Raw genomic sequence first — 13,907 nt, 5'->3', positions numbered from 1 at the left:
TTATTTTTGAAGGCAAAACCATAAGCTTATATTTCTCATTGATCTGTGGCCACATTTGCGTACATGTCTGAAAAATCATGTAGTGCTGTACTTTTGTATTAAAATTATTTCGATAAAGAACAAATTTACGGGAGTCTTGTAATAAGAATCTTATTAAAATATTAATCTGGGAAGAGACTATTCAACCGTAAAACACCGAGGAATTATTTTTAAAGCGATCATTCTTTTACATTTCCATCGTTAAACATGTTTTACGCACGAACTTGATCTTGGGAGCATTCTTTTTTCATCACACGAATTGCTCATCGGAGCTCATCTCAAGAGCTTTTTGAAAAAAATGACTTTGGCAATCACGAACGCCCGGCGGGCAGCACTCAACGCAAAAGTGTTGAAAAAAATTCCCTGTTAGTGACAGAAGGCTGCAGTTTTTTCTTCGCCCGGGTGTACTGAGAAGAAGTTACTCAACGAGACAATAAGTCGTAAATCTGAAAGCTTTGTGAAAGAATTGATGGGTGATATCCAAAACACATCGAAATCGAGAGAGTAATGAAAAATTGATGGAGAAGGTTATTGAGTGAAGAAGAGGACGTGATGAGCTTCTCCAAAGGATTAAAGGTCAGTTGGATTACTAATCACTTAGCTTAGACTAATTTCAAAACTCGTAAAACTCATATTTTTCATGAAAATAATTTCCTTTGTTAATTTTACAACAATGGATCAGCAGCCGGTTCAAAAGTTTGATCACGTTCTACAACTCTATTCTTAGCGAGATATCAGCGGACAGTTCGTTGTCGGATATGACACTGAATTCATCATTCTATCTCCTGACGACAACAGCGCTGAGCCCAAGAAAGATCTACTGAAATCAATCTTCAAAAAAGAAGTAGGCATCTCGAATGTGGAATCAATTTTTGTTTCAATCGGAAGTTCTGGGGATCTGCCGATGGGTCGCCTGGACAGAGAGAAGCTTGGAAACGCACTTTACGAAAACGCTGGGAAATGCCAAGGTGTATTTTTGACCTTCGGTGAATCTGGCGGACTGGTCGAAGTTCTCTCCGAAACACATCATGATTTGGGAAGCGTTTATGATGATCATGTTAAACTTGTTGGCATCACTGGCAATCCGGAAGCCTTGAAGTTTAAAACAACTGATCATGCTGACTCTCACAGCCACTGTATATGCCTGAAAGGAGATCGTCACGGAAATCCGATCGAAGAAGACGATCTCTGGCTGAACTCGATTCTTGCCATCGCCGAACTCGCAAATGAAAAATTAGAAAATACCTCGGACTACATTCCACTGACAATAATTCTTCAAGGAGGCTCAGCAAGAGAGCTCAAAATTCTAGCTTTATTATCATTACTTTCTCCTATTCTCCAACCGACACTTATTCTCCTCGATGGGACGGGAGGATTGGCTCAGCTTATACAAAAAATTGTGACCGGTTTTTGGCGGAATATTTTCAACCCGACACGACAAAAAATGCAGCTGGAAGACACGCTTAGCTTATTTGAAACAGATGATACTCGTCTGAAGTCCGAACTTGCAAGTGTCACCGAAAATATTAGAAATTTCGAAGTCTTCTTGAGCTCTTGTCAATTCAAGGATGAAGGTGTTTATGATATTCACGAGCTCATGGAGTCGGTGCAGAAAATCTTCACGAAATACTTCATTCTAAGCACAGAAACGTCGAATGATTATAAAAAACTCATCAATCTTTGCATCTTTCCAAGCGTACCGGTCGGTCAATTATCAAAAGACGACTGTATGCATCGCTGCCTTGAGTACAGTATCAGAACCGACAATATCCAAATAGCAGAAAATATGCTTGTCAAATCAGCGAACGACTATAACTTGGAATCATGGATGACGCAGTATGGAATTTACGAAGCGTTTTTCGTAGAAGCCTTTCGACTGGACAACGCTGATTTCATGGGCCAAGTTCTCGATAATCAATCTAAAAACTATCTCGAAGACGAATTCATTCATTCACCGAAATTCGCTGACTACATCGCTTCATGGATGACTTCAATGCAAAGTGGCTCGTTGAAGAAAACGTCGAGTGTTGTTTACAGATCAAAGACTGCGAAGGACAAAAGAAGATTGAGATCATTAATTCTTCAGAAAATCAGCAAGACTGGACTTGATCTGATGACGGTTCGAGAAACTGAACTTCCTTTGGAATCTGTAAGGATGCTTTTGCTCGTAGCACTTGTTACAGGGAGAACCAAAGTCGCCAAGAAACTTATCTACAGTGGAACAGATCTTCTTGGCGAGTTCATTGCGACGGCGTTGATTTGCCGAGGTCTTAAGAACTCTCTAACGCATGACTTGTCAAAAAAGAGAGAAGAGCTGGACAACTTCGGTAAAATTTGTGAAGCAGACGCGATTAAACTTCTTGAGAGATGCTCTTCTGTCAATATTCGAAGAACAGAGGAACTCTGCATCCGAGAATTGCCTCACTGGGGCGGCAAAAGCTGCCTCGAGTTGGCCATTGCCGGTGATTCTCAAAACTTTGTTGCCCATTCCACGATACAAATGTTCCTAAAATCCGTTTGGTTCGGATCAGTTCGCAACAGAAGTGACATTTCAATGGCAAATTATCTCAGCTACTGTTTCCCGTTTCTTTCGCCACTGTTGCTGAGCGATTTTTTTAGCGAAAATGACTCTTATTGCCTCCGTTTTGTAAAATTTATGCATCTACCGTCTACAATTTTTGTCTATTCTGGAATTTTCTACCTCTTGTATTTGTTTTACTTTGCCATTGTTTTGTCGATGAAATTTTGCAAGCTTCCAGTCATCGAAGAAATTATTCTTTGGTTCTGGACTCTTGCCTTGTTGGCTGAATGGGGTCGAAAATCGGTGTATAATCATCGGATACGAATCAGCAAGAACTCTTTTTTGCGTGATATTCGAAGAACAGTTGGTCAATGGACTTCTCAAGACACATGGACATTCATAGAATTCTTGGCCTATCTTATGTTTGGAATCGGTTTTTTTCTCCGACTCAGCATTATCTCAAGCACTTTGGATTTCTGGGACTTTGGCAACGTCAATAATGGAAGCTCTATCACAACCTCAATGTGGGACAAATGGAATAAATACTGGAATGAGCTTCTATGGAATCACGACGATGAAAATTGCCCGATTTACTTTGACGTTGAACTTTCAGTAGGAAAGATGCTCTCGGTTCTCTATGAGCAGAACGTAAACATGAGACTGTCTCAATATTTCTACTGCTTCTCATTCATCCTCTCGGTCATCAGAACGCTAGAACTCTGCACGGTTTCAAAACATCTTGGATCAAAGGTCAAAACGCTTTTTGGTGTTCTTGCGGATTTATTTTTCTTTCTGATTATTCTCTCGTTTTTTATGGTTGCGTATGGAGTGTCTGTTCAAAGTATTATTTATACTAACGAATGGAGATACTACGACTTGTTCTTTGGTATCTTCGTGAGACCTTTCTTTTCGATGTTTGGCGAGCTGTTTCTTGGAGAAGTCACAAGCTATCAGTATTCAGGTAAGTTCTACACATATTTTCATCTCATAAGTGTCTTTAGACTCCGTTGATCCCCATCAACTGGCAGATACGGCCCTCGACGATGGAATCATAGAAGCAGAGGAGATCAAAAACTTCAAAATGACAACTTGCTCAAATATACACTCCCGCTCTTATTTCTACTCCCTACAGAATTTGGCTGAAAATGAAGGAAAATCTATCTTCCGATGCCCAAATCCGTCCAGGGTCGTTTGGTTTCTAATGGCTGGATATCAGCTGATTGCAAGTGCTTTGCTGCTCAATTTGGTTATTGCCATGTTTTCCAATACATTTAATCGAATAAACAATAATGCAGTCTTGGTTTGGAAATTTCAGGTAACCATCCTACTTTTATTTTTTCTCAAATATTATTTCTTTTTAGCGGTTCGATCTTTTGAAATCATATCAGTCAAAACCAGCTGTTGTACCTCCATTAAATTTGATTTATCATCCGATAAAGTGGATATTGTAAGTTTTCACATATTTTGTTATCAGACTCAATTCGATTCTAGTGACATCGTCTATCGCCTCTGCTCATCTGGAAAAACATTTAGTGAAGCTAACTCAATAAGAGAACCGATTAAAATCCCATATCAGTAAGTACCCTGATTAAATGATTTTCTTATATCAAAACTCAAGCGGCCGGGGAAGGCGCACAACAAGCACAAGAACTAAAAACAATCGAAACTCACTGGATGCCGAGTGGTTTATTTCCGGCAACAAGAACGAGAACATTCCATTGCTGGAAGACAAAACCTCGAATCAGGGGTCAACGGTAAAGCGAAGAAAGAAAAACAGATTGTCTGTATTTGAGTTTTTAAATGCATCGAAACAATTTCAATGATAATTGATGAAATAAAAAGCTTTCTGTATATTTTTTATGAATTTATTTCTTGATGATTGTTTTATGCGCAGGTTGTATTTAACAACGCTTCTTGAAGCGCCAGTTGTTCGCGTTGTATCCGCTTCGTTTGCATTCGACGAATTGATATCGTCTTAGAAATTACAGATTAGGAAGCAGATCAAATGAATTTGTTACCTGTTTCTGCAAGCTGCTTTGCAAATTATCTTATTGTAGTTATCATAGCAAGTAGCTTGATTGAAGGGAAATCCAACGTCCGGAGTTTTCGGGCAGGGGCCGGAAACTGATGGAGGTTTGCTGCCAGAGCTTGGTGGAGGTCTGCTTCCAGAATTGCTTCCACCTGCTGGAGGAGGGCGGCTTCCCGAGTTGTTGCCGCCTACTGACGGAGGTTTACTCCCTGAAGTTCCTTCGTAGGGATCACGAGAACCGTCAGTGGCACCGTCTGTTGGAGGATATCGACTTCCACCTGAGTAGTAGCCATCGTTTTGGAAATTTGCAACTGGTTCGTCACTTTGCCACTGATTATACCTGTTGTATCGATTTTGACCGTAGTCTCTTTGAGAAGATGAGGGGTATCGACTGCCTGAGGTGCTCCCGCCATTGTTGTAGGAAGGGTAGTAGTTGTTTCCTTGATAAGGAGGGTACTGTTGGTATGGAGGACGTGGGTATCCGTTGTTTCCACTACTCGGGTATTGATTGCCATATGGAGGTCTGGATCCGCTGTTACTTCCACCGTAAGGAGGTCGGGAGCCATTATTGCTGCCATAGGGAGGACGAGATCCGCTGTTACTCCCTCCATACGGAGGATATCCGTTGTTGTTTCCTCCATTTGGTGGCCTAGAGCCATTGTTGCTCCCATCGTAAGGGGGTCGGGAGCCACTATTGCTCCCTCCGTAAGGAGGATAACCATTGTTGTTTCCACCGTTTGGTGGTCTTGAGCCGTTGTTACTACCTTCATATGGTGGACGAGAGCCACTGTTACTTCCTCCGTATGGTGGTTATCCGTTGTTGCTACCACCGCTAGGGTACTGATTGTCGTAAGGAGGACGAGAGCCGTGATTGCTGCCACCATAAGGCGGACGTGAACCTGAATCCCACCCACCGTTGTTCACGTTTGGTGGTCTCTGCTTCGGAGATTTTGGAGATTTGGGATGCTTAGGCGACTTTGGCGACTTTTTCGCCATGGCTGACAGCCATAGCAGCAAAAATGATAACTTCATCTCGCTGCTAGAGATTCTCTTTGATATGAAGCACTTTGATCGCGGTTTTATAAGAAGCAACAACGCCCGAATCGTAAACATGCCGGGTGTTCTGGTCATCTGACTTTCGTTAATCATCAAAATGTTGCCTCGATTTCAATAATAAACATAATAATAAACTCTCACAACATTTATAAAAAAGCGATCTTTCATTATTTATCGAGTCACGAATGTTTGCTCTTCAGAATAATAGAACTTGGATAAAGTCAGGAAGATCCATTGTCCGACTTCAGAAAATAAACCACACCCAGGATCCAAAAATGTGGCGCTATTGGAAATATTTTCTTTGAGCTAGAAATTTCGGAAGGTATAAAAGTTGTGAGCGAAAAGCTTGGTCACGTTTTCCCAAAAATGGGCAATGAACAAAGCCAAACTTCTAAAGATGAAAGTGATCTGGCAGAGCTGGCTGACAGGGTCATGCAAGAGTCAAAAAACAAGGGACGGGTGCTGCTCGGTAGGACAAAAGTACGCTTTTATCAAAAAATGCACACCTTCGATGAGAATCTGACGGTAAAAGAGAGAATTTTCAAATGCGATTTTTCTGTCTTGCCGCTCGTTCGACCACCCTTCTACTCAATATTTTTATCCTCAACCTTTGTTGATACACAAGTTGAGAGAAATGCAATTTTGGAGCATGTTCAACCGAGAATATTGGAAATTTGCAAGGGTCAGAATATTGAATTCAATCTCATTGACTTACGGTTTGTGAAAATTTGATTCTTCTACGAAAATCTCAATTTTAGTTGGGGTATTCGTGATGCAAGCACAAAAAATCACAATGTTATTCAAATCTGCCTTGATGAAGTCAGACGATGCTTTGAAACTTCTCCAATGAGTCTCCCAGTACTCGTGCATTTGGCTTTTGATAGATACGGTTGGGTGCCTGTTCCATCAGAAATCGAACATGATTTGTTTCTGAGCTTGGTTGACGAAACCCCCGAAAACGAAAGAAGTCTCCTTCATACCGCATACATTCATGATAAGAATCGATGCCCAGAAGTACACCGTCTTCGATCAACAGATGAACTCAAAAATTGGACTGACCTAGAGCCGAAACTTAGATTTTTTCTAGAGAAATCAGCTCTTATGAAAAATAAGCTGAAATCACTTACTGAGCAAGAAGTCCGTTTTGGGATGGAGTTGGATCCTAAACGCGTGATTCTTCTAACGAAGTCTACGGAAAAGGGCAAAGAAGAATCAGACAATTTAGAGGCGCAAGAAGCCTTCAAAAATTCTGTTAGAGAAACAATTCTATCGGCAAATCACATTGAGCTTGTTCAAGATGATAAGGAAGAGTCAGTCTACAAAAAATCAGTTTCTGATGGGATTCTAGGAATAATTGAGCCGCTTCTAGCATCATTGAAGGAATCGCGCTCTGAACAGACTGTTTTTCAAGATGAGCTTGTTCATCAAATGCGTTTTGCCCTAGATAGGGAAAGAAACTTCATCGGCCGCAGTGACTTGTTAAAAACAGTTCTTTGGGAAATCAACAAGCGATCAAAGAACGTCTTTGTTTTTACCGGAGCTTCCGGCTCTGGAAAGAGCACATTCATTGCGAAAGTCTGCGTTGAGCTTCAGAAGATCGGTCATTTTCCGTTACTTCGTTTTTGCGGAACTTCGAAGATTGCTTCACAGCGGGACAATATTCAAAAGTCATTGATTAAACATCTTGGGGGTATTCTTGGTTTCAGTCTCCTAAGGTAAAAGTCAAATGATTTCTATGTTCAATATTTTAAGAAAACCTGATGCGAATCTTACCGATCTTTTCAACACCGCTCTTGCCGTAGCCTCAAGAAATTTGGACTCTCGAAAAGTCGTGATCGTGTTAGACTCCATCGACCAGCTCGATGCGGGAAGTAGGCGAAGTCTAGACTGGCTGCCAGTTGACTTCCCCGACAATATCGTTCTTTTGATTTCGATCATTTCGGGTGATTCCACCTTTCAAGAAACTTATGACGAGCTCACTCAGCGGTTTCGAAGGAGTAAAATTTTTGAAATTCAACCGCTGGCTGAAAATGAAATTCACCAAATGGTCAAGTCTTATTTAACGTAAGTAAATGTCTATTGCTTATGGCATCAAATATATTTAGGGCTGAAAATCGACAATTACAGGAAGACCAAGAAAAATATCTCAAGGTAATTCCCCTCTATTGAATTTCCGCTAATCAGTTCTAAAAGAATCGGAAGTTTTACTTCCAGTATCTTCTATATAACGGTAAAAACGCTCGATAAGGGGTGTGAGAATTTATTCAGAAAGTGAGAACAGATTTAGAGCTTGCTTCTGAATGAAGAGTTGGAGAAACAAACGGTTTTCCGGAACAAACTCTTCCTCTCAATCGCAAAGACGATCAGTTCGTTTGAAAAGGTGCCGGAAGTGGTTCCCACTACGGAAGGAGCACTCAATGTCATAACTGAACGATTATTCAATGTGCATGGAAAATTCCTTGTCAGCCATGTTCTTGGATTATTATCTGCCAGCCGTAACGGCTTTAGCGAAGCTGATCTGATCGAAATGCTCTCAGGGGACGACAAAGTTTTAGATGACATTTTTCAGTATCATCAGCCACCTCTTAGAAGACTTCCAGAGCTAGTCATGAAGCGACTGTTGATGGAAATCCAACAGTACATATGCAAACCCCATGTGAATGGCAAACAAGTGATCAGATACTTCCACCGCCAATTTCATCAGTACTTCAAACAATTTCGTTCTGTTGAGCTTTATGAGCTCGCGTTACGATACTTGAATGGCGAATTGAAAAATAAATACAAGGTAAAGTTTTGAATACAAACTCGGAGATTACTCAACAATAGGATCGTCTGATAACCGCACCAGAAAGCAAATGGATAACTTTATCAGAAGAGCCTCATTTACTGTGGAAAGTCTCCTGTGTAAGCACTTCGAGCGAAGGGCGCAAGCACTTGACAGCTCTGGAAAACCTTCTGGCAAACAAGACGCGCATTCTTGAAAGAATTTACTTTGATCAGCTTCAAGAGTATCTCATCGATCTTGAGAACTACTTGGACTCGACGAAAGGGGACACTCGTGACTGCAGATTTCGCCTGCAAAAGATTTACGATTTCCTGAGGCCTAAAGCGTTCTACATTGAGTCCATCAAAGACAAAGAAGAGCAACGGCAAGAAGTAATTCGATTATTCCTTGGTCAAGAATCCATGGTGGAGTTCAAAAATCCATTTCGATGCAAATCTTCAAAGGACTATCCGAATATTCTCTTGACGAATTACACCCCTAAGCAAAAAATTCAAGGGACTGATCTTTGTCTTGACAGAATAAGACCAAATGTTATGACAGAGAGTCTTAAAGTTTATGGAGTAGATGCTCAACTGTTCTTGACAGTTTTTATTTACGAAGACAGACAGACATGTTCAAAGTCATCGATGTTAACCTTGTGGAATGAAGTGAGTCTTATGACCGTCAGATAAGGTGTTATTTTTTGTTAAGGATGGAAAGATGAAACTGAATAAAGAATATCAAGAGACTATTCTTGCTGCTTACGATTTCGACAAGAGCCACTTCGTCATTGCTACACCAGATGAGATACGAATCCTGAACAAATCAAACTTCAAAAAAGTTGGAAAATCGAAGATTGGCTTGAGTGAATGTGAAAATGGCCTTCTCGACGTTTGCGGAGAAGGAATCATAGGAAGGTTTCATATTTTTTCGATAAAATAATAGATTAATTCAATAAGAAACCAATACATAGTGTTCCTCACAAATACTCACTTGGTGCTTTTTGAAAGCTTTTCCTTTGACGGTGAGACTTTCGGACTCGACAAAAGAGTTCCAGTTGAGCTCGACATCAAAGCCAAGGTCACAGATGATCAAAGAAGGTGGAATTTTCTGAAAGCAACAGAAGATTATGTTTTCATAGGTGGAGAGGATCAGTTATGTCAGGCTTGGGTGGACAAAGATATTTCATAGAACAAAGAAATATAGTTTGATGAACCCCCTTAACAAGGTCTACCTAGTTTCGACTGGTGAAAAGATTGGCTTCGCAGAAAATAGACTCAAAGATGAAATTGGCATATCATGCGATGTCAATGAAGCAACAGGGAAGATCCTTGTGACAAGTACTCATCGAACAATTTTATTTGATATCGACTACGATCCAGATGCCGTATACAAAAATTCTCTAATAAAAAAGAAGGCACATTCGTTACATGGAGGGGTAATCTGCTGCTCCGGAGAATTTCTCGTGACTAGGGAAGATTTGAAGATTTCTATTTCGACTTTCTTTCGATCTGGAGAATACAAGAAGTTCCAGTACCAACAAAAGCGAGACAAATTCTTCGTTCCCTCAGCAATAGCGGAGACGACTGACTTTCTGGCCCTGGTCATATCACAGAATCGTGTAAGAATAGGGAAGAAAAGCCATCTTAGACAAATCTCTAAAACGATAACAACCCGGTCGTTTTTGCAAATGGACAAGGCGATATTCAGTAACAAAACGATGATAGTCTCCCTTGTCAAAGGCGATGGAGATTTGAGCATATACGACGAAAAAGAGTTAAAGATCATCGCTCGACTCAAATCATCCAGATCTGGCCAGCAAACGCTCAAGTCATTTGCGTTTGCAGAGAAAAATAGAGTTCTAGCTACAGTTACGAATGACAATGTTGATTTCTGGCAGCTACCAGAAGAGAATGAACCTCTGCCAGATTCCCTTGGTTTCCCACTTTTTAGCAATCATGTCAATTTTACGTCTGTCTGCCAGACTGTCAATTTCATTGAAGATGACGAAAATCTCTGGCTAGCGATTCCAAAAGATGATGGGTTTTTGATCGTCAGTAGGAACGATAATATTTGGAAAGCGAAATCTGTGACAATCATTCAAGACAAAACCTCACTACTCGCGAATCCGTTCTGTATCAAATACAGTGGTCTCTTCAAAAACGATGGTGTTTTCTGGTGCATTGCGACTGAGAAATCAACGAAAAATGACGTTTTCTTTACTATTGACCCAGAAAATCAAGCTGTTTTTGCGAGAAAATTCGAATATGGGGAACTAAGAGTGGTTGAGGCGATTCCAAAGTCGAAAAATCTGCTTATTGGATCACAAAACTCCTTACTGTCCATGACAATTGACGGCGAAGTTCTTGTATCTCTGAAAATTACAGGTTCTGTGAATATCCTTTATGTATTTGAGCAGAACAACTCGAGGTTCTTCCTGGTTGGCACGACAAAAGGACATGGATACTTGGGCAAAATAGAGGAAGATGGAAGAAAACTAGAGATAATTGACCAACTGACGATACCAAAGCCCGTTCCCTACCAAGATCGCACATTTTTCATTGAAAACAAGGATGACAACGTCCTTGTCTATGATATTGATGATGGTCAAGCATGCTTTATCAAAGTTATGAGCTTCGAATAGAAATTTCTTTGTAAATAAACAGAATCGCTTCTTATGAATTTACTTTATTGTTGAACTCAATAGGATGATTTTAAGCGCCTTCATTCGTGATTTTCCTAGATCTTCATATAAGTTCGATTTCTAAAACTTTGTTGATTGCTTTGAGTTCAACTCGTACGTTGAAATTAACGAAAGGCTATCATCGGAAGGAGGAATGATCATGACTTCGCAACTTTGCAACATGCAGTTGTTGTTCTTGTTGTTCTTCGAGTCCAAATAGGTCTCGTAAATGCTCCCTCTTCTGAATCGATCAGGTCCATCGTCGACCGTCAGGTTCCGAGCAGTAAGACCCGGATCATTAGGTTCTCTGTCCTCTCGTTTCTAAAAATTTTACTGACGCACAAAAACTGATGTTATTTCGGTACGATTCCAGTCTCGACTTGTGTTTGGACTGGGGCTAAGGACTGATCGCAATGCTTAGCGAGAACATAATCAGAATTAATTATTCTGATGAAAGCATAGTAGATTAATTATCGATACTATGCGCAGAAATATGAACGAGTTTATCTCAAGGATAAACGAATTACGACTGTACTTAACCTGTTTATCTTGTAACTAAATATGAATTCTGTGATGAATGATTCAAATTTAAAACTTGCTTAAGATTTGTACCTTGTAAAGCAGTGTGGGCCTGCGCTCGTAGTATCCATCACTGTAATGATAGTAATTTCCAGGCTGCATTTTGAGAACAGGTGACGGTGTCGAGTTCGTGGGCGATCGCTGGCCTTCAGTTGGGGTTTTTAAGCGGACATGATTAGATGAAGCTAAAAGATATAGTTTGACTTTGATGCGTGATGCTTTCATCAGAGACGTGATTTTGTGAGCTTTGACACTGAGTGACAACATAACAGCTGATGTGCTCGAGAGCAGATGATTCAGGGATTAAACATGAATACAATAAATTTTAACTCACTCTTTCAAAGGTATGTGCCTAATACAAAATGTCAACACTTGCCGACGGGCCGGTCGAAGATCTCACCTTTGGATGACCTCCCAGTTTGCTGAGAAAAGACGCTCTCAACTTCGCTTGGATCCTCGAACATCGGATCGACACCACCATAAGCTCCACAAAAGGCGACACGGAGGCGACGTACACCAATGTAAATCAACTCGGCAAGATTAAGTAAGGCTGTGATTGCAGCTGTTATGTACATATAATGAAAGAATATTGTTTTTTCTTTGACTCTGTCAATGTGATAGATAATTTTTCTCAAGCAAAAAAGGATAGTAGATCTCTCTATCACGAAACTTGAAGGCCAGCACTCAACAGTATATGGGCAAGGTGCTCTGTTACATTTATATACATCGGGAATATATTCTTTGTACGGATAAATCGTCCACTGGAAGTAAATGAAGACTGCATCAATAAGAGTCCTCGATATCACCATAAGAATGTAAAGTCGCCAAAGTCGCTTTTCTTTTGTAGAATCCTCTCTTTCAACGGGTTTAATGATATTCCTTGTTGTTTTCAATTGAAAATCATTGTTGTCTTCAAACCCAGTTCCTTACTGCGTTCAGATAATCAGGCATGATAATTTGCATATTGAGCTTTTCGTGTGCTGCACAACCATGGTTAAGTTTTTGGTCAGCAATTTTTCGTCGTCTGATAGCAGCAGAGCTTTGGTTCTGCAAATTATTGGTACCCTCTTCATTTTCTCTCTTCTCCTTTTCGCGTCTGTTTTCGGCCAAATGACAAACGTAGACAATGTACAAACAGAGCGGCGCTGAAATCTACGGTCATTTTACTGCCGAATTAATTAATTAAGTGATAGAAGTCACTGTGTACGTTTTCTTTGGCTTTGTGCTTGTAAAAATTACGTATGTAATCCTTGTAGCGATAACGGCTCTGGGCCAGGTCCTCGTAAAATGTGTTAAAGTCAGTGGTAAAACCCAATATATTTTAAACGATTGTTGAACCTGTTGAAACCGCAGAGAGTACAATTGAAAACTTACCTGTGATGGCCAGGACTTGCATAGACCAGAGACGAACTTGGTTTATGGGTGCAAAGGCATTGAAGCAGACATTCGGACAACCAACTTCTTGTGTGTTGCATTTGAATTCCTTTTGCTCGTCACTCCAGCAACTATCAGCAAATGGCAAAACGCTTAAATCAAGAGTTCGCATATTGTTTCCATCAGTTTCAAAGTTGGTAAAATTAGAACGAACCCCTTCCTTATACGAAAAACAGTGACGAATATATGCCAATACTTCCCATAGATAGTCGAATGCCTTGACGGAATATAAAACATCAGTTTTTCATAAATCTGTTACCTCGATAGTTTCTCATAGATCGGATCAATGTATCGCCAGGGCATTGTCCTTCACCGTTTTCATTCTTCCATCAAACACTCTCTGATTGTTTTCTGTCCGAACTTCTGGCTCCGAAAAAACTTAACCCCTTTCTCAACTTATCGTTTTATTTTCCCTCTCAACAAGGATACGGGCGGCGTTTGGGCACGCAATCTTCCTGGGTGGATTCACGCCTCGACGCTCTCTTTTGACTGACCAAAAGTGAGCAGGATTTTCACCATAAATGTCAAGTGCACAGGTAATTTTTTGCTTCGCGTTAATTTTTCTACTTTCACATTCAACCCTTCTGGGTGTACCCGCTTTATTTCGATCTTAGTCATGAGAGACGCGAGATAGATCTCAACGCCGGTTTTATGAAGGCCACATGCGAATCCTGTATTCAGAGGCCTGAAACTGAGTTGCAAGATTCAATAAATTAGCCTGCAAATGTTAACGCTTGCTTCATTTTTTAATCAATGGAGAAAATATGCCTGCATTTTGTTTCAATAAAAAGACAACCAGATC

The 13,907-nt window shown here is 40.4% G+C and overlaps 3 protein-coding genes across 3 annotated transcripts; 2 read left to right on the top strand and 1 right to left on the bottom strand.

The window, feature by feature from the left end:
- Window positions 1–202: 202 nt before the first annotated feature.
- Window positions 203–4,394, top strand: LOC145703243 (uncharacterized). Its single transcript, XM_081780578.1, has 6 exons — window positions 203–615; window positions 767–3,521; window positions 3,562–3,875; window positions 3,922–4,007; window positions 4,052–4,135; window positions 4,179–4,394. Exons 1-6 carry the CDS (start codon window positions 592–594, stop codon window positions 4,381–4,383), a joined length of 3,468 nt encoding a protein of 1,155 aa, XP_081636704.1. The 5' UTR covers window positions 203–591; the 3' UTR covers window positions 4,384–4,394.
- A 1,749-nt stretch (window positions 4,395–6,143) lies between these two features.
- On the top strand, window positions 6,144–9,384 carry LOC145701826 (NACHT domain- and WD repeat-containing protein 1-like). The gene is made up of 7 exons (XM_081779042.1): window positions 6,144–6,361; window positions 6,404–7,360; window positions 7,398–7,709; window positions 7,751–7,796; window positions 7,933–8,430; window positions 8,472–9,077; window positions 9,121–9,384. The coding sequence occupies exons 1-7, from the start codon at window positions 6,144–6,146 to the stop codon at window positions 9,349–9,351; spliced, it is 2,868 nt and encodes a 955-aa protein (XP_081635168.1). The 3' UTR covers window positions 9,352–9,384.
- Window positions 9,385–11,121: 1,737 nt separating this feature from the next.
- On the bottom strand, window positions 11,122–13,653 carry LOC145701825 (gap junction beta-5 protein-like). The gene is made up of 7 exons (XM_081779041.1): window positions 13,365–13,653; window positions 13,270–13,322; window positions 13,046–13,201; window positions 12,590–12,816; window positions 12,072–12,546; window positions 11,705–11,856; window positions 11,122–11,413 (listed from the first exon to the last, which is right to left on the bottom strand). Exons 1-7 carry the CDS (start codon window positions 13,406–13,408, stop codon window positions 11,174–11,176), a joined length of 1,347 nt encoding a protein of 448 aa, XP_081635167.1. The 5' UTR covers window positions 13,409–13,653; the 3' UTR covers window positions 11,122–11,173.
- Window positions 13,654–13,907: the final 254 nt, after the last annotated feature.

Source organism: Oikopleura dioica, chromosome PAR, assembly GCF_907165135.1.
Source record: "Oikopleura dioica chromosome PAR, OKI2018_I68_1.0, whole genome shotgun sequence".
NCBI classification, from domain to species: Eukaryota; Metazoa; Chordata; class Appendicularia; order Copelata; family Oikopleuridae; genus Oikopleura; species Oikopleura dioica.
This window is presented reverse-complemented; position numbering and strand designations above follow the sequence as displayed.

Excerpts from the sequence above, each read along its gene's own strand:
- LOC145701826 (XM_081779042.1), top strand. The coding sequence starts at position 6,144 with ATGCACACCTTCGATGAGAATCTGACGGTAAAAGAGAGAATTTTCAAA. Across the intron at positions 6,362-6,403 it reads TTCAATCTCATTGACTTACG|TTGGGGTATTCGTGATGCAA; the intron begins GTTTGTGAAAAT and ends TCTCAATTTTAG. Across the intron at positions 9,078-9,120 it reads TGTTAACCTTGTGGAATGAA|GATGGAAAGATGAAACTGAA; the intron begins GTGAGTCTTATG and ends TTTTTTGTTAAG.
- LOC145701825 (XM_081779041.1), bottom strand. The coding sequence starts at position 13,408 with ATGCCCTGGCGATACATTGATCCGATCTATGAGAAACTATCGAG. Across the intron at positions 11,857-12,071 it reads AACTGGGAGGTCATCCAAAG|CTTCATCTAATCATGTCCGC; the intron begins GTGAGATCTTCG and ends TATATCTTTTAG. Across the intron at positions 11,414-11,704 it reads GGCCCACACTGCTTTACAAG|AAACGAGAGGACAGAGAACC; the intron begins GTACAAATCTTA and ends TAAAATTTTTAG.
- LOC145703243 (XM_081780578.1), top strand. The coding sequence starts at position 592 with ATGAGCTTCTCCAAAGGATTAAAG. Across the intron at positions 616-766 it reads GCTTCTCCAAAGGATTAAAG|CGAGATATCAGCGGACAGTT; the intron begins GTCAGTTGGATT and ends CTCTATTCTTAG. Across the intron at positions 4,008-4,051 it reads CATCCGATAAAGTGGATATT|TGACATCGTCTATCGCCTCT; the intron begins GTAAGTTTTCAC and ends ATTCGATTCTAG.